The sequence below is a fragment of the Lemur catta genome, chromosome 19, assembly GCF_020740605.2.
Source record: "Lemur catta isolate mLemCat1 chromosome 19, mLemCat1.pri, whole genome shotgun sequence".
NCBI lineage: Eukaryota > Metazoa > Chordata > Mammalia > Primates > Lemuridae > Lemur > Lemur catta.
Genome location: NC_059146.1, coordinates 31,244,736 through 31,264,007, shown reverse-complemented (window position 1 = coordinate 31,264,007; position 19,272 = coordinate 31,244,736). Strand labels below are relative to the sequence as shown.

The following is a 19,272-nucleotide window of genomic DNA, read 5'->3' as shown; positions in this document are numbered from 1 at the left end:
AAACTTAAATATAAAATAAAAAGTAGTGAGTTTTTTCACTATTAAACATGAATTTTGGCCGGGTGCAGTGGCTCACGCCTGTAACCCTAGCACTCTGGGAGGCCGAGGCGGGTGGATCGCTCGAGGTCAGGAGTTCGAGACCAGCCTGAGCAAGAGTGAGACCCTGTCTCTACTAAAAATAGAAAGAAATTATCTGGCCAACTAAAAATATATGTAGAAAAATTTAGCCGGGCATGGTGGCGAATGCGTGTAGTCCCAGCTACTTGGGAGGCTAAGGCAGGAGGATCACTTGAGCCCAGGAGTTTGAGGTTGCTGTGAGCTAGGCTGACGCCACAGCACTCACTCTAGCCTGGGCAACAGAGACTCTGTCTCAAAAACAAAACAAAACAAAACAAAACAAAACAACCATGAATTTTTATTTAAAAGATTAGGAAGGTGACAAGAGCTTTAATTTTTATTATTCATTATTATGAATTCCCTGATGACGAATAAGATCTGAGCCACTACTAAATGCCTTCCCACATTCCTTACAGTTATAGGGCTTCTCCCCAGTATGAATTCTCAGATGTCGAGTGAGGTTTGAACATTTATTAAAGGCCTTTCCACATTCACTACATTCATACGGTTTTTCATCTGTATGAATTCTCTGATGTTGAAAAAGTTGTGAGTTCTGAGTAAAGGCCTTCCCACATTCAAGACATTCAAAGGGTTTCTCACCAGCATGAATTCTCTGATGTTGACGAAGTTGTGAGCTCTGAGTAAAAGCTTTCCCACATTCCTTACAATCATAGGGCTTTTCACCGGTGTGAATTCTCTGATGATTAGTAAGTGCTGAGCCACTACTAAAGGCTTTGCCACATTCTTTGCACTCATAAGGTTTCTCACCAGTATGAATTCTCTGATGCTGAACAAGCTTTGAACTCTGAGTAAAGGCTTTGCCACATTCCTTACATTCATATGGTTTTTCACCTGTGTGAATTCGCACGTGTTGAAAAAGTTGTGAACTCTTTGTAAAGGCTTTCCCACATACTTTACATTCATAGGGTTTTTCACCAGTGTGAATTCGTTGATGGTCAATAAGATTTGAGCAATAACTAAAGGCCTTCCCACATTCCTTACATTCATAGGGTTTCTTACCAGTATGGATTCTTTGATGTTGAGAAAGGTATGAGCTACAACTGAAAGCTTTTCCACACTCTTTACATTCAAAGGGTTTTTCACCAGTATGAATTTTCAGATGTCGAGTAACATGTGAACCACAACTAAAGAATTTCCCACATTCCTTACATTCATAAGATTTTTCACCAATATGAATTCTCTGATGTTGAATAAAGTGTGAATTCTGACTAAAGGCCTTTCCACATTTCTTACATTCATAGGGTTTCTGTTCATTATTAATTATTTGATGCAGAGTAAGGAATGTATGTTGAATGAATGTGGGCATGTATTCATGAGTGAATATTTCTTGACCAAAATGCTCATTTTGATATCCCAGTTGTCTCGAAAACTGGCTTCTATAATCCAAAACATCTCTAAAACTGGAGTACTCCAAGCCATGCTTTGTAAGTCCCATTATCTCTCTCTGGCATGATTCTATTTCATAAACTTCCTTCTTTAGAGATAATAACTTGGTTTCACACATTGATTCCAGATCTGAAAGAAAATAAAATGGTAAATGTTTTTTCTCTATTTGTGAAAAGTTAAACTTTTATAATAGAAATAGAAAATTGAAGTGAAAATTATATCTTGTAGGTAAATGACATCCAGTTCACAAGGATATTTGTTTGATCTCAAAAAAAATGGATAAGAAATGCACAGAAACTAATGAAATATTGTCCAACTAAGAACTTCTAATGAGAAAAAAATTAAAAAAAAAGGAAGAGAAACTAATGAAATATAATGCAGGAAGCAGATGAAGAAGACTACAGAAATAAGTTACTACAGTTATTCTCAAATATTGATGTGGATCAGAATCATCTGGAAAAGTTGATAAGTATACAATGCTTGGGCTATTTTCCACATTAAAACATGACTAATCATACACACACACACATACAGATGTGCATAAGAGAAAGTGTATCACACTATATGTAGAACAAAAAGTGGATAATTTTCTGGCCTCCATGAAAGTCTCCTGAGAGAAATAAATGCATATGGGTAAGATTCTTCAGCTTGGTGGTATAATAAAGAATAAATTTAGTTTTTGTCCCTGGTTCCTGGCACACGCTTCAATGGAACCCTTGGAATGTTCTGAATGATAGCAGTATCTTTGTTATGCTAGTAAGATAATTCATGGTGGGGTCTTAAAAAGCTTCAGGGGCCGGCACGGTGGCTCACGCCTGTAATCCTAGCCATCTGGGAGGCCGAGGTGGGTGGATCACTCGAGGTCAGGAGTTCAAGACCAGCCTGAGCGAGACCCCATCTCTACTAAAAATAGAAATAAAAATTATCTGGACAACTAAAAATATATATAGAAAAAATTAGCCGGGCATGGTGGCGCATGCCTGTAGTCCCAGCTACTCAGGAGGCTGAGGCAGTAGGATGGCTTAAGCCCAGGAGTTTGAGGTTGCTGTGAGCTAGGCTGACGCCAAGGTACTCACTCTAGCCCGGGCAACAAAGTGAGACTCTGTCTCAAAAAAAAAAAAAAAAAAAAAGCTTCAGGATAGGGGCTGGTCTCAAGAAAGACCAAGTATGTGATTACAGGGATGGGACTTTCAGCTGCCTCACCTCTGGGAAGGGAGAGCGGCTGGAGACTGAGTGGCCAATGACTTAATCAATCATGTCTATGTAATGGAACCCCAATAAATATTCTGGAAACTAAGGCTAAGTGGAACTTTCTGGTTGGTGAACACATTGATGTGCTGGGAAGGTGACACACTCTGACTCCACAGGGAGAGGGCATGCAACCTCTACCTAGAAATCTTCCAGATCTTGTCCTAATATGTATCCTTTATAATAAAACTGCAATCTTAAATATAGAGCTTTCCTGAGTTCTATGAGTTGTTTTAGCAAATTATTGAAACTAAGGGGGCCTTGAAAACCCCTAAATTTATAGCCAGTTCATTGACTTATAGGTGGCCTGGGGACTCCTAAGACTTGCAGCTGGCATCTAAAGTGAGAGCAGTAAGTACTGTGGAGAACTGTGGGGTTTGCACTAATTCTGAATAGCGTCAGAATTAAACTCCAGTACATCCAACAGAGTAAGCTCCACAATAAAGGATATAGTGGATGAAATTTGAAAGCATTAACAGAGGGTCATCCACATGAAGGGCAAGCCAGAGGTTAAGTCTAAGTTATTAAACTAATGTGATGTTAAGTGGCAGATAGGCAAACTCAGAATATTTTATATACTGGGGATTCAGTGAAAATACTATTTGCCTTGGAATTTTGAGATGCTGATCTTGGGAGAAGAGAGACTTGTTCATGTACCACCCCAGTAATTGAAAGGAGAGGCAGCTACAGTTTAAGGAAGACAGAAAGAAATTAAGACATAGTATAACATACTGCCATGAAAAGATGACAGGAACCAGAAGCAGACTGATCAGAGCTGAGTTTGAATTCTGATAGTTAATTGCTGTATGCTCCCTAGCAATTACTTAACCTCTCTAAGCTACCATTACTTCACTTGCAAAAGGGGAATGAAGCTAACTCATGATTACTGGGAGGATAAGGGAAACCAATGTAAATGTCTTGGAGTGAAAGTATTCTGTATTTGATAGCTATTATGGAAGAATTTCTTACTAAAAATGGGGATAGTAGGTGAATTAAATGGTTTGAAGACAGCAAAATAGAGCACATTGGAACATTGTAAACCAGAAACAGGGAATTTATTCCAACACAACCTTTTCTCTCCTACCCCTATACAATCTTTCAGTAACTTTCATCTGGTTAAGCTCCTAAGTAACCTTTTTAAAACTATCCTTTTCTATCTCCACTGCCAATGCCATCCTCTAAACCAGATCATCTCTTAGCCAGAACATTGAAGTAGCCTTTTCAATTTCCTCACCAAGCTCTCATACCCTTTATTCTATTCAGGGACCAAAATGACATTTGGCCTAGCTTTCTTCCACTGCTCAAAATCCAAATTCCTCATAATCTCCAGCAAAGGCTGAATGCTGTGGTTCCTGCCTGTCTGTCCAAACCTTGACTCACGCTCCACTCCCAGTTGTTCATGGGGCCTAGCAAGACTGGCTTTCTTTCAGTTCTTCAAACACACCAAGCTTTTCCCTCCTATCAGGGCCTTCACAGGGTTCTTCCCTCTACCTGGAGTTTTCTTCTTTATTAAAACACTAAATAACAAAACCTAGCAGTCAGCCTAGTACTATAGAAATTCTGAAGTAGTGATGAGCACAAATTTTTCAATAAGTCTACAATAACAGTAAAATGATATTAAAATATCTGTGATTGCCATTCATGAAAAAGTCACAGAAACTACTAATACTACTATGGTTTGTTGCCTACACCACAATAGGAAGAAATGCTAAATCTCAATTACAGGTTACTAACAATGTATTTTTTTTCTTCTCATCCAAGTTCATGGATTCCTTAAATCCTATCCAAAGGAATCCAAAATCAGGAACCTCTAAGCAAGAGTGATCCTTTAAAACTATGATCATGTCACTCTGCTAAGTCATCCAGTGAATTTACATCTTCATTCAGAACAGAATTCAAGGTCCACAGGACCCACAATCACCTGCAGGTACACTCCTCACCTCCCATCCCTACGTGTACCCAGCATGCAAACACACACGCACACTGTTACTTTCCTGATCTCCTCTTAGAGAATTCCCTCTTTGTTCATTCTACTCCAGCCACAATGGTGGGAGTCAAAAAGCTCCAAACTCAGGTACTTTGTTTTTCCTATTCCCTTTGCCTGAATCTCTTCTGGGAGATATTTACATTACTTTTTCCCTTACCAGGACTTTACTAAAATACCATCTCATCAGAGATGACTTCTCTAACCTCCCTTCATACCACTTATCACCACCTGACAGTTTATATACATATGATGATACATAAATATAATGTGTTAATATATGTTATATCTATCTCACTATATAATTATATGATATTAATATATAATTATATAAATATGTAATTATATAAAATTTATTTATATGTTATATATTGATATTATATATATTTGATATGTTTATTTTCTGTTATGGCTTGAATATGTCCCCTCCAATATTCAGGTGTTACCAATGTGACAGTATTAAGAGATGGGACCTTTAAAGAGGTGATTAGGCCATAAGTTCCTCTCTTATGATTGGGATTAGGTACCCTTATAAAGGGGCTTCACAGAAGGAGTTGGCTCTCCCTTGCCCTTTTGCCTTCTGCCATGTGAGGATGCAACAAGAAGGCCTTCACCTTGATCTTGGACTTCTCAGTTTCCGAACTGTGAGAAAATAAATTTCTGTTCTTTATAAATTACCCAGTGTGAGGTATTCTGTTATAGTAGCATAGAATGGACTAAGATATTTTCTTACCCTCTGGAATGTAGGTTCCAGAAGTGCAGAGCTTTGGAATACTTTGATCAGTACTATAATCTCAGAACTTGGACCAATGCTTGGTATATAGTAGTGCTCAATAATTACTCTTCTGGTTCTCCTACTTTATCCCAAATCTCTCCTTCTCTGCTACCTCTTCCTTTTCAATATAGGCACAGAACCCATATTCCCCCCAAGTAATGTCTCTATACATGGTGATTGCAATCACTTCCAAAGCTCGTTACTATTTCAGTATGAATTAATTACACTTCTACATATTTAGCCTTTGAATTTCAGCTAAGCTCCCTATCTGACTTCTCTTTTACTGTATTCTACTTTGTGGAAGTTATTTATGGATATATTTTAGCATCACCTGACAAAATTAGTAAACTGTAGCACCTGGCAGACTCTCTTATACAAATTAGGAAATCAAAATGTTGGATAAAGAAAAAATCCAAGACAGATTGTTGAAATAAATCACTGACAAGCAGCTATAGTGAAGACCAGTAGCTGGGCAGAGGACGGAGGGGAGTGTGGACAAACACAATTATATTATTCTTCGGAGTGGTAACAGAAGACACCCATACAAGTCCAAATGTAAAAGGAAGAAAAGCTAACAAGGAGCTGGATCTACAATATGGGTAAAAGAGTTTTCTTTGGAGGAGAAGTGAAAGGTACCTTCTGCTTGAAATTAAGAAAAGTGTTGGAGAAGAGTAGTAGAAAGAGTGGTAAGTAAGGGAAAGGATGAAACAGATTATTTGTAAACATGTGCTAAAAGGACTTAGTTTTCTCCACAGGCCTAGGTTCTTAATGGGAGCTTCCACGACAACATCTCAAGGGTCTGTTTACTCACTGACTAGTTGAGTTATTAGTTATTGCCTGTAATGCCCTACTTCTTTTTTTTTTTTTCGGAGACAGAGTCTCGCTCTGTTGCCCGGGGTAGAGTGCCGTGGCGTCAGCCTAGCTCACAGCAGCCTCAAACTCCTGAGCTTAAGCAATTCTGCCTCAGCCTCCCAAGTAGCTGGAACTAGAGGCATGCGCCACCATGCCCGGCTAATTTTTTTTGTATATATTTTTAGTTGTCCAGATAATTTCTTTCTATTTTTAGTAGAGACGGGGTCTCGCTCTTGTTCAGGCTGGTCTCGAACTCCTGACTTCGAGCGATCCTCCTGCCTTGGCCTCCCAGAGTGCTAGGATTACAGGGGTGAGCCACCACGCCCGGCCTTACTGTAATCCCCTACTTCTGTCCAGTCATTTCTCATTTACCTGAACACAGGCCTCTTGTAAGCTCTCTGCCAACCATCCAGGGCTCTTTCCCTTGTTCCAATAAAGAGATCACTTGAGGCTTTGGAATATAAAGTCCTGCTCATGAGAAAAGATACAGAACATGGTTATGCTGTGAGTAAATCAGATCCAGTCCCTTGATGATCAAGGAAGAGATGCCACTACAGGAACAGCCAAAGAAAGATGAAGATTCAACCTTTGCCCACTGGAGTTGCCAATTTCCCACTCTTCCTTTTCATTTTAGCTCAAACTATTTATTTGGTAATATGGAGCAGAAATTCAGTTAGTAATGTGGAAAGCAGCTGAGAAATCACTGTGGAAGAAGCAAACATTCCAGAGGAGAACTGTTATAGGTACCCTTACCCACTGAAACCAGATTGCTGTAGTTCTCCAACATCACTTCTCTGTATAAGTCCCTCTGAATAGGGTCCAGGCATTCCCACTCCTCCTGAGAGAAGTCTACAGACACATCACTGAACATCACTGATCCCTGAAACAATAAACATGTGTATCACTTATGTAATAGAAGAAATATTTCAGAGAATACTGTGCTTATATTGTGGGGTAATGCAAATGAGGAATTATATTGGTGTCCCTAAGAAGCAGTGTCTTTGGATCTCAGAAGTAGACTGAAGAGTAATGAGTTTGTTTTATATTAAACAAACAATTCCTGACTCTGTCCATTGAAAAGGCCTAGAAAGAATGAGTAGCCTAGTAGCAAACAACACCCCAGTGCCTAGATTGTAGTTTCTAGGTACTATTTTCAAATAAAAGGAACCAAGGTCCTTTGGGGAAAGAGCTGATTTCAAGATTAAGTCAGAAATGCACAGGATCAGTCTGAACATCTTGTTATACAAAAAAGCAAGAAAGCTACCAAAAACATTAGGATCATGTTGAAAAGACTCAGGAACCAACTTGAAGAAGCTCCCGCTGGCCAAAAATGGTATAACTTGTATACCAAATAATAAGGATAATAAGTGCAATAGACTGATCGCGTTAAAAATGTTTAATCCATGAGCTCATAACAATACTGAGTAAAGACTTATTGGTTACCTTTGGAGGATTCTAAGAAGCCAACTCATCTTTAAGTGAGTTGATTAAATGGAAAGAATCATTCTTTCCTATATAAACTGCCCTTCAGGGTAACTAAACAGTTGATGTGGAAATGTTTTACTTTATAGATAGAAGTATTCTACCTAATCTATGAGAAACACCTAAATGATACCACAGAGACATAATCAGCAAAATATAGACAGCAGACAAATGAACTAGTTTATTTTTTCCTTTCCAAAAAATCTGCACAGATAGCTGGGTGTGGGTGTGCACACCACACGTCCCAGCTACTTGGGAGGCTGAGGCAGGAGGATCGCTTGAGCCCAGGAGTTCCAGGCCGCAGTGAGCTATGATTGCACCACTGCACTCCAGCCTGGGAGACAGAGTGAGAGCCTGTCTCTTAAAAAAAAAAGAAGAAGAAAAGAAAAAAGAAGAAGAGGAAAGAAAAACAAAACAAATAAACCAAAACAAAAACAAACAATTGTACAGATAGAAGGGGTGCCTGCAAAGTCAGACTTGAGAGACATTTTTTTTTTTTTTTTGAGACAGAGTCTCGCTCTGTTGCCAGGGCTAGAGTGAGTGCTGTGGCATCAGCCTAGCTCGCAGCAACCTCAAACTCCTGGGCTTAAGCGATCCTACTGCCTCAGCCTCCTGAGTAGCTGGGACTACAGGCATGCACCACCATGCCTGGTTAATTTTTTCTATGTATATATTTTAGTTGGCCAAATAATTTCTTTCTATTTTTAGTAGAGACGGGGTCTCGCTGTTGCTCAGGCTGGTCTCCAACTCCTGACCTCCAGAGATCCACCCGCTTCGGCCTCCCAGAGTGCTAGGATTACAGGCGTGAGCCTCCGCGCCCGGCCTGAGAGACATATTGACCAATTGCAATACATAGTCCATATCTAAATTCTAATTCAAATACATGCTTTAAAAAAATGAAAGTTATCAAAATTTGAACACAATCAGATATTGATGATATTAATAAATTATTTTTAACATTTTTAGACACAATAGTGGCATAGTAGTTAAATTTTTTAAAATAATCTTTATCCTTTAGAGATGCATACCAATTTCTACTTACTTCAAAATAATCCAGTGTGTGGGAGTGAAGCAGCACAGATGAAATAAGATTAACTCTGAGTTGATAATTATTAAAGCTGGTGGTGAGTATGTGTAGTTCATAAGACTAATCTACTTTTGTATGTCTGAAATTTTCCCTAATAAAGATTTTTTTTTAAAAAAAGAGGGAGGTAGCAGAGAATACATGCAATAGATTATCTGCAAGATCCTATTCACTTGTATAGCCTTGATTTAGACAAAATTGTAATATAATTCTGTGGTGAGAAAGGAAGTAGAAAGTGCAATATAGCAAATCTAAATCCATACAAACTTTGCAAGGAAATAGCTAGAAAATGACTAAAATTAATCAAGACATAGAAATATAGTCCCTGGGAGAGAGCTATGAAAAGAGATGCTTATGAAAATATTAATGCTAGTTGAAAAAATAAGGAGCACTCAGGGATGGTATAGGATTATCTAGGTAGAATAAAAGGAAATGGGGACCAGGAAGGGGGTCTCTGTTAGCCAGAAATGTCAGGATAAGGAAAGCAAATGCTCACTTTTTATATTTTTTGTTTGTCTGTCTGTTTTTTTAAAAGCCTGAATGTCAGGAAGACAAGAAAAAGCATCAACTCACCTTGGCCATGGCTTTCAGTATTGCAGGAGATGATCAGTCCTCCTCAGGGTTGTTCTCCTGAAAAAGGATAGTGTTCTGAGAATACAGGGCTGGGGAAGTAAAGAAATCCTCCAGGAGCCACACTAGTCTTACACCTCTCATAATGGCCATATAAAACTACCTCCACTTCCCTTGGTCTTAGGATATAGCTCTAGTTAGTGGAAGTGTGGAACAAATTCTACTACTTCCTCAACCCTAGCAACCCCAGGCTTTAGCTACAGCAAGATGAATCCTGGGTAGCTGGATCCAAGGGGAGACAAGGACCCAGATTCACTCTCTCACACCCAAACAACCTAGGTCTTACCTCCGTGGTGGGATTCAGGCCAGAACTCACCCCACCTCAGTGATGTTGCTCTGAACTCAAGACTCAGCTACTAAGACATGCCCTGAGCAGATCCCTCCTCTGCAGCCCTCAGGTGCCCAAGCCAGACTCACTCAAATGGTGCCCCTTTGGCCAGGAATACAGTACACTCAGATCAGAAGGACCAAAGACTTCCCTAATCAAGTCTTCTCACTTCCCAACCCCAGGAAATTCAGTCAACTTCCATCACCATGCGAGCGCGTGTGCACACACAGACACACACACAGAAGCACTCATTCTTAACTTCTAGCTCTGTTTTTTACTTAGCCTGTGTGTTTTTGACACTCAAAACAAACAGGGCCAGGTGTGGTGGCTCATGCCTGTAATCTCAGCACTTTGGGAGGCCAATGGGGGAGGATTGCTTGAGGCCAGGAGTCTGAGACCATCCTGAGCAAGAGCGAGACCCTGTCTCTATAAAAAATAGAAAAATTAGCCAGCCGTGATGCCGTGTGCTTGTAGTCCCAGCTATTCAGGAGGCTGAGGTGGGAGGATTGCTTGAGCACAGGAGGTTGAGGTTACAGTGAGTTATGTTAGTGCCACTGCACTCCAGCATAGGCTACAGAGCTAGACCTTGCCTAAAAAACAAATAAAAAGTCAAACTGCTAGCTTTTCTTTTATAGCTTTTAGGTAAGATCTTTCTCACTGTACCCATATTTATATAAATTTCTCTTTCTTCTACAATTTGAATGCTTTCATTTGTCATACTTAAATCTTTTAATCAATTATTTTGGCATAAAATTATTTGGTAAAAAACTATATTATTATCAATTATAATTTTATTTTAGTACAATATATGAATTAGGAGTCCTACTTAATTTTTCCCCCAGTAGGGGCTATCCCAGGTATACTAAAGGCACATATGAATATTAATTGTTTCATGGGACTTATTATTTTATATACTACTAAGAAAGAAAAAAACTATGTAAGAAATAACCTGACTTCAGATATGTTAAAATGAGGAAAAAAGTGAGCTTTACAATAGATGACTATGGAATATATTTTCCCTACTGATGTAAATGGTACCATTATCCTAGATGATACATGTTTGGATCAATTTATGGTTCTATTTTGGCTCAGTCATCTGTTTTGCCTTTTATCAGTTTCATACTCTGTATTTATTATACTTTTAAAATGTTTTAGTATTTTAACAAAAAACCTCTCATTACTCATCTCTTTCGAAAGTTTCCTGGTACTCTTTTCCACATGAACTTAGATCAGTTTAAAAAAATCATACTGGTATTTTTCTTGGGACTGCATAAAAAAAAACAGATGATTAACTTAAAGAATTCTGACATCTTTATGATGTTGAGTCTTGCTCTCCTAGAACACAAAATACCTTTCTATTTATTAAAGTCGCTTGTGTCCTTATGGAACATTTTAAAGTTTTCTTCATGTGGATCATGCACATTTCTTATTCAGCTTACTCCTAGATATTGCATACTATTTTTTGTGGCCATTATTAAATGGGGGTCTTTTCACAGTGTATCTTCTATTTTTTTAAATATGCCTGTCATTCTCAGTTTAGAAGTCCCAGAGAAGGAAAGCAAGACATTAATAATAGGGGCCACGACACCCTGAATTCCACAGTGAGAACCTTGGCCATCTTCCATAGGACTTGCAAAGGAGCAAGCTGGAAAGTGATTTTGTGCCTTTGATTCAATTCAAAAACTATTCCAAAGGTATTTCAGAGACTGGTGTCGAGGGAAGGTCGTCTTTGAGAGATGGTATATTTCCGAAGAGCACTGATTTGTTCTGTATTCCCACCTCATAAGTAAAAGAGGGGACTGCAGTGCCACCACAGTTCCAACTGGAATATGGTGAGAGTTCTTAGGAAAGCTTTCCTTGTGTCCCCAGAATTTAGAAGGCACAAAGACTGGGGCCTAATTCCCTCTTGGCACTAGTTATGGACCCCACAGCAGGCACTGACCGGGGCCCAAGTTTGTTCCAAGCCTACCAAGAGAATTTCCAGTGGGGTACCTATGACCTCTAGAGAAAGGGTGGAGGATTGATGCCCCAAGGCTGAATGAAGGAATTGTAGGCAGCCAGCCGGAATAGAGCCATTAGCTCCTCCTCACAAACAGTTGGTGTGAAGCTCCTAGTTCAAGGAGACAGAAGTTAAACTAAAGTTTATGGTATTGATTAGTACAGTGACATGGACACTGTAATTACTAAAATAAAACTGATTTTGTAACTGAAAGAAACCAGAAGACTTTTTATTATCCAACAATGACTGAAAAATGCATCCAGGGGCAGGAAATCAACTGGTCCTCAAAGAAGCTTGACAGAAGTTATGGGAAAGAATAAAGCTAGTTTCCCATGGAGTACTATCTTTCTAATAGATTTAGGAAAAAAAATGTTAAACAATAGTGCTGATAGTGCCTTCTTCCCAATTTTACTGGGAATGCTTCTAGTATTTCATAATTAGACATGAGGTTGTTTTTGTTTTTTAAAACTTTTTATTATAGAAATTTCCAGACATACACGAAAGTAGAATTAAAATAGTATAAAGAACCCCTATGTACCCATTAACCAGCTTCAACAATTATCAGGTCATAGCCAATATTATTTTATCTAGACTTCCACCAATTGTAGGTTACCTTTACTTTTTAAAAACAGGTTTATTGAGACATACTTAACATACCATACAAGTCCTCCACTTAAAGTATACAGTTCAATGTTTGTTAGTATATTCACCAGAATCTAATTTTAGAACATTTCATGTCCCGTTAAAGAATTCATGAGCAATCAATCCCCATTTTCCCTCCCTCCTCTACCCTTAAGCAACCACTAATCTACTTTCTACCTCTATGGACTTGCCTATTCTAGACATTTCATACAAATAGAATCATAGAATATGTGGACTTATATGACTAGATTTTTTTCACTTAGCATGTTTTCAAGGTACATCCGTGTTGTAGCATGTATCAAAATTTCAGTCCTTTTTATTGCCAAATAATATTCTATTGTATGGATATGTCACATTTTGCTTATCCAATCATCAGTTGATGGGCAATTGGGTTATTTCCACTTTTTGGCTATTGTAAATAATGCTGCTATGAACATTCATATATAAGCTTTTGTGTGGACATATGTTTCCAGTTCTTTTGGATATATACCTAGCAGTGTAATTGCTGGGTTCCATGGTAATTCTGTTTAACTTTTTGAAGAACTGCCAAACTGTTTTCTAAAGTGCAACAATTTTAGATACTACCAGAAAATTTCTTCAAATCCTCACCTACACTTAATATAGATGGTCTTTTTTATTATTGCCATCCTAGTTAAAGTGGCATCTCACTATAGTTCTGATTTGCATTTTCCTAAGGAGTAATGATGTTGAGCTAGCTTAGCTTTTAAGAACCTAATTCTTTTGAATCCTTTTCTAATATAATTTCCATTATAATCTATTGCTTTCCCAAAGGCATTCCCATTCATGTTGGAATAGGCAATAACTCTATTTCCTATTAAGTAAAGGAAATTGAGAGTGAGATGAGTGGCTAATGGAAGAGGGGAACGCATGCATCTTTGCATGGTTTGGGCCAGGAGAATGGATTGGGAAGGAGATTAAGATAGAAAAGGCTTAGGCTCAGCAAAACTGGGGAGGCTGATACACATCGTAATTTTCTCTTGTAGGAAACTCCTGGCTTTTAGATAACTGTACCACCCAAATTACTTTAATTCAGCATAAGCTTGCTCAAAACACCTAGTACTTATCTTGCAAAAATACTATCTGTATTCTAAATGCTCTACTCTTGTGTCCACTAATTTTTAAGTAAGAGAGTCATAAGTAAAGTTAATAGCCTCATGAAGTCATAGAGCTATCACCGGAGTGTTCAATCACTGAATAATGAAGTTAGTATTTAATAGCTTTAGTAGCTGTCATGCCCACAGCTCCTCTCCTAAGGAAGGAGGCACCTACTTGAATGCAAAATTTCTTTTAAGTCCTGTTTTATCATTTTAAAAAAGAAAATTTGCTTTTTATTCCATAACATGTTTATTGTGCAAAGTCTGATTTAATTTTCTCCTCAATAATTACTAATCCCATGCCCCCAATATCTATCAAAAGTATGAAAAATTTTTAAAGGCTGAGAAAAATCACTTACCATAAGAAAACCATAGAAAAGTCAATGTGAACACAAACCTTAAAAAGAAAGCTTTTGTGGGGGGGGTGGGGTTGGTAAAAATTAATTAATTAATTAAAAAAAAAAAAAGCTTTCAGGTAGCCAGAAAGGTGACTGCCCCTTGTCCATCATGCAATGCATGTTTGTGGGGAACCCAAATGGTTTGTGCTAAACCATTTATAGACAACCTGCTTCTGTGTCGGGTTTCATACATAGCAGAGCAGCTCCCTAGCTGCAATCTACTGAAAGTCAGCCCTTGACACATGAGTTTTAAAAAAAAAAAAAAAGCTTTCACACTGGGCATGGTGGCTTATGCCTATAATCTCAGCACTTTAGGAGGCTAAGGCAGGGAAGATCACTTGAGCCCAAGAGTTTAAGACTAGCCTGGGTAACACGGCAAGACCCTATCTCTATAAAAAATTTAAAAATTAGCTGGTTGTGGTGACACATGCCTGTAGTCCCACCAGCTACTTGGGAGGCTGAGGCAGGAGGACTACTTGAGTCTAGGAGTTGGAGGCTGCAGTGAGCTATGATCATGCTACTGAACTCCAGCCTGGGTGACACAGTAAGACCCTGTCTCTTAAAAGAAAAAGGAAAAAAAGAAAAAAAGGAAAAAAGAAAGCTTTCAACTCTGGACTACCTAAAGTAGTCCAACAATAGCACCACTTTTGCCCAACATAAACTCTCAAGTTTGTACAAGTCACCCATTTTTATATTTTTTATTCAATTCCACAAAGGAAAGAAGTAAAGACAAGAGAAGAGAAAAGATAAAGAAAAGAAGGATCCTGGATAATAGCCAACTCCATGTCTTAGTACAAAAAAATAATAATTTGGTTAGAAATGGAACCTCCTGCTATTGCCAAAAGGTGAGGCTGTTTTGAAAAATATCACATGATGTGTTGAAAGGACTCCTTTCAAGAGTCTCCTACAAGGACCTCTCATTAGGCAAGTAATTGAAAATTTATGCAACAATATGCTATGAATAATTCTGTTGTTTCTCCTTGTACTATAACAGAATCTATGACAACTAACACTCAATGGAAACACAGTCTGTGAAATGCTGTTAGTCTATAATAACATGTAAGAGAAAAATTGTTTATAAAGTACACAAAAGAGAGTGGTGAATAAAATAGGGGTGTTTTTACTTGCAATAATTAGGGAGTGATTATATATGTGTTCTTTTCTCATCCTATTATTAATATTTCTAGTTCTGGAATTAGCTACTCATTTCCATCTGCACAAGATAAAAAGAATAAACTCCAAGAACTTTGAAAATGCCAGTTAGCCCCAGAAAAAGAAAAAACTGTACCAAAACCACGAAGGACTCATTACACCTGTGGCCTCATACAATAACCCAAGATAGAAAGGGGACTCATTGCAGTTAGTCAGCATCAGTGGACACACAAAATATCAAGTAGAAATGGAATACAATAAAATAATAAATTAGATGAATGTCTTAAATTAGACCTTATTGCATACTCAATCCATTATCACCTAGGAAGTGAACGTTCTATTAATAATATTAAACCCATAATAATTACAGTGATATTAAAAAGGGAGACTCAAGTTTGTCAATAATGTTCAAATACTGTATAGCTTTACTGGGTTTATATTGCTGCTTCTATCAGCTATCAAGAAAATTGCTGGCCGGGCGCGGTGGCTCACGCCTGTAATCCTAACACTTTGGGAGGCCGAGGTGGGAGGATCGCTCGAGGTCAGGAGTTCGAGACCAGCCTGAGCAAGAGCGAGACCCCGTCACTACTAAAAAAAATAGAAAAAAATGATCTGGACAGCTAAAAACATATATAGAAAAAAATTAGCCGGGCAATGTGGTGCATGCTTGTAGTCCCAGCTACTCGGGAGGCTGAGGCAGAAGGATCACTTGAGCCCAGGAGTTTGAGGTTGCTGTGAGCTAGGCTGATGCCCCGGCACTCTAGCCTGGGCAACAGAGCAAGACTCTGTCTCAAAAAAAAAAAAGAAAGAAAGAAAGAAAATTGCTAAAAATCTCAGCACTAAGATTGTGATTTATCTACTACTTCTTTTACTTCTGTCAAATATATTTGAAGCCATTTTATGAAGGCATATAAACTTAGAATTGCTTTATCTCATACAAGTCTATTCTCATACCTTGCAGTTTGGAACTAGAAAACTGTCAGTATCTATTAAAGCTGAATATATACAACCTATGATTCAGCAATTTCACTCCTAGGAATATACCCAAGAGACATGCATTCATATATGCACCAAAAGACACATATAAGAATGTTCATGGCAGCATTGTTCATAATAGCCCCAATCTGAAAATAATTGAAATGCTAATCAATAATGGAGCAGATAAATAAAATGTGCTATAGTCATACAATGGAATTTTAAACAGCAATAGTAATGAACAACGTATAAACCACTTGTAGCAACCTGGGGATGAACTTCATGTATTTATACCACATAATATCATTACATAACACATTCATATTACATATGAAATGTAATGTTGAACAAAAGAAGCCAAGTGTAAAAGAGTAGATATTGCGTGATTCTATTTATATAAAATTCAAGTATAGGTAAATTAATCTATGGCTAGATAAGACACAATAATGGTTATCTTTGGGAAGAAGTAGATATAGTGTAGACAAGAATTGGGCTTCTGGAATGCTAGTAATGTTCTATTTCCTTAACAGATTTGGGCTCTAGTTAAATGAATATGCTTATTTTAAAAAATTCATCAGGTCATACACTTTGATTTCTGTACTTTTCAGAATGTATGTTATACTTTTAATACCACACGACATACCATTATATCAGTTGATTTATCAAAGATTAGAATACTAAATGACCAAGTGTTAGAATATGAAATGACTACCATGTTTATAAACTGCTGATAGGAATTTAGCTTGTAAAACCATAAATCAGTAAATCAGTTCAACATTTTCTAGAAAATTTGAAGATACACAGATATCCTATGGCCCAACAATTCCTTCATAAACTTATACCCTAGGAAAACATGCATATACCAGGTCCTTGTGAAAACATTTTCAGAACAGCTCTTTCATACTGTAAACAACCAGTGTCTGGACTACAGCTATCTAAAACAACAAGGGTAAGCCTAACAAATATAATATTGTATAAGAAATACAAGACTCAAAACATTATACTATACAATTTCATTTATATAAATTTAAAAAGACAAAACTAAACTATATTGTTTAGGGATAAGTACATATGTGGTAAAAAAAATACTTTAAAAAAAAAAGTCAACAAGAAAATAAGTTGGGATTAGGGTTACCTAAGGACATGAGGACAGCAAGTTTATTCTGGGGAAAGGATTAGTGGGGGCTTCTGGAGTGCTGAAGCAAGTTTTTGATATGTAGAGAGGTTCCCTTTATAATTACTTCTTAAATATACATTTATATTTTAAATATTTTTCTCTATGTATGTAATATTCAGGAATTCAAGAATACCAAACAATATAAGAGCCATAATTTTTAGAGAAAATATAAGATACAAAATGGTAAATGCTGTAAGATTCCAATCTTGAAAATAATGCAGACTATATGTACAGAGGAAATTTACTAAAAGGAATTAGATCAAAATATTGACCATAGTTGTTTCTGGTGGTAGGAATTTATTCTTGCTCTTTGTAACTTCCTATTTTCCAAATTCTTTAAGATAATAGTGTTTTTTGTATATGTGTTTAAAAAGCAATTACTTAGTACACTAGGGAAACTCATCTATTTTCTAAATTAATATGTGAACATTATGTAGAAGGAAGTCAGGGAGCCTACTGGAACCTGTGTGTCCATCCCAGGGCTTTCTATCATTTTCTTGAATAGAAATTTGTAAGGACCAGATTACTTGTTGACTCTATGTTAAGCAAGATCATCTGGAGAAGAAAAGCAAAAAGGAAACCCCAGTGCACCTTGTATTTGGCTTGGTCAACAGCCATTCCTCCTTCTTCCGGGTACCTCTTGGAGAAGAGCAGAGCTGAAGAAGAAGAAAGGAATCATGAGACTCCAGGCCTTTCTTGTGCTCCAGACCGACCAGATCAGAGTTCACTCTGGATCTACATCTTCCACCCATGGAGAGAAGCAAGGACAGAGGGAGGTCAAAGGAGTCCAGGATACCCTGAGCATTCCTAGTGTTAGAGGGGTGAAGTCTCTGCTGTCCATACCAGAATCTGTCCTGACTTTACAGGAGTCTCTTGGGACAGAGAGCTGGAATCACAAGAGCAGTCACAGGCACCCTACACCCACACACCCACTGCAGTCATTCGCCCATCATGGGGACCCACTTACACCTCACCCAAACAATAGCACTACATATCACACAGTCATAGCCCCACAGCCACCCTGGGAATACAGAGTCACACCCACGCGTTTACAGATCCTTCAAACACAGCAGCAAACAAAACCATACAGTGCTACAGATAGTCACAATACCACACTCACTACAGAGACACAAAGTTACAGTCCCCCCCAGCCCTCCTACTGAACACTACACCCAATCACACACTCAACACAGCCACCACTAGGACACACATACGTCACTCTGGCACAATTACACGCACTTCCCAACTGCACACAGTGCAGGTACCACAAAGTTAGTCACTACCTCCTTAAATAGTCACAGGCATCCAGTACATTTAGTACTGCTCACATTCATACAAACACAATTACACACGCAAAACTCAGACTAACACATAGTCAAAGCCGCATAATCATATTCTCGATACTCGCCCCCCCCCTCCCACGCACACAAAATGTCACACAAAGTTATACAGTCATACACAATCACAGTTTCACCACGGGGACATAGTCACTTCCACACACACTGCCTCACGTTACTACAATCACACAACTATGAGAATATACAACTATACCTGCACACACAGCGCCGCAGTCACATAAGGTCACAATCTCACGCGAAAGCCCACACCTCGGCGCCCCACCTACCCCCAGCCCAGCCAAGTCACACTTGCCCGACACTCCAGACCTGCCTGGAACGTCCCTTCTGATCCCCTAGGGACGCACCTTAGGAGCCTAACCGAGCCCCCAAGACCTAGGCCGCTCCCCGCGCACTTCCCCTTCCCTGGAGGCCAAGGGTCCCGCAGGCAAATGAAGGGGGCTGCCCTATTCTCGCGGGGGCCTCTGGGAAATGTAGTCCGGAGTAGGACCGCGCAGAGAAGATGGCGCCCAGGTCCTCCAGGTTCCTGCACGGGCACTGCTTGGGCCAGGC

General features: G+C 38.6%; 1 protein-coding gene across 1 annotated transcript; it reads right to left on the bottom strand.

Moving 5' to 3' along the window:
* Positions 1–398: 398 nt before the first annotated feature.
* On the bottom strand, positions 399–19,272 carry ZNF383 (zinc finger protein 383). The gene is made up of 6 exons (XM_045532170.1): positions 19,068–19,272; positions 17,957–18,021; positions 9,523–9,579; positions 7,137–7,263; positions 6,756–6,851; positions 399–1,653 (listed from the first exon to the last, which is right to left on the bottom strand). The coding sequence occupies exons 3-6, from the start codon at positions 9,529–9,531 to the stop codon at positions 458–460; spliced, it is 1,428 nt and encodes a 475-aa protein (XP_045388126.1). The 5' UTR covers positions 9,532–9,579; positions 17,957–18,021; positions 19,068–19,272; the 3' UTR covers positions 399–457.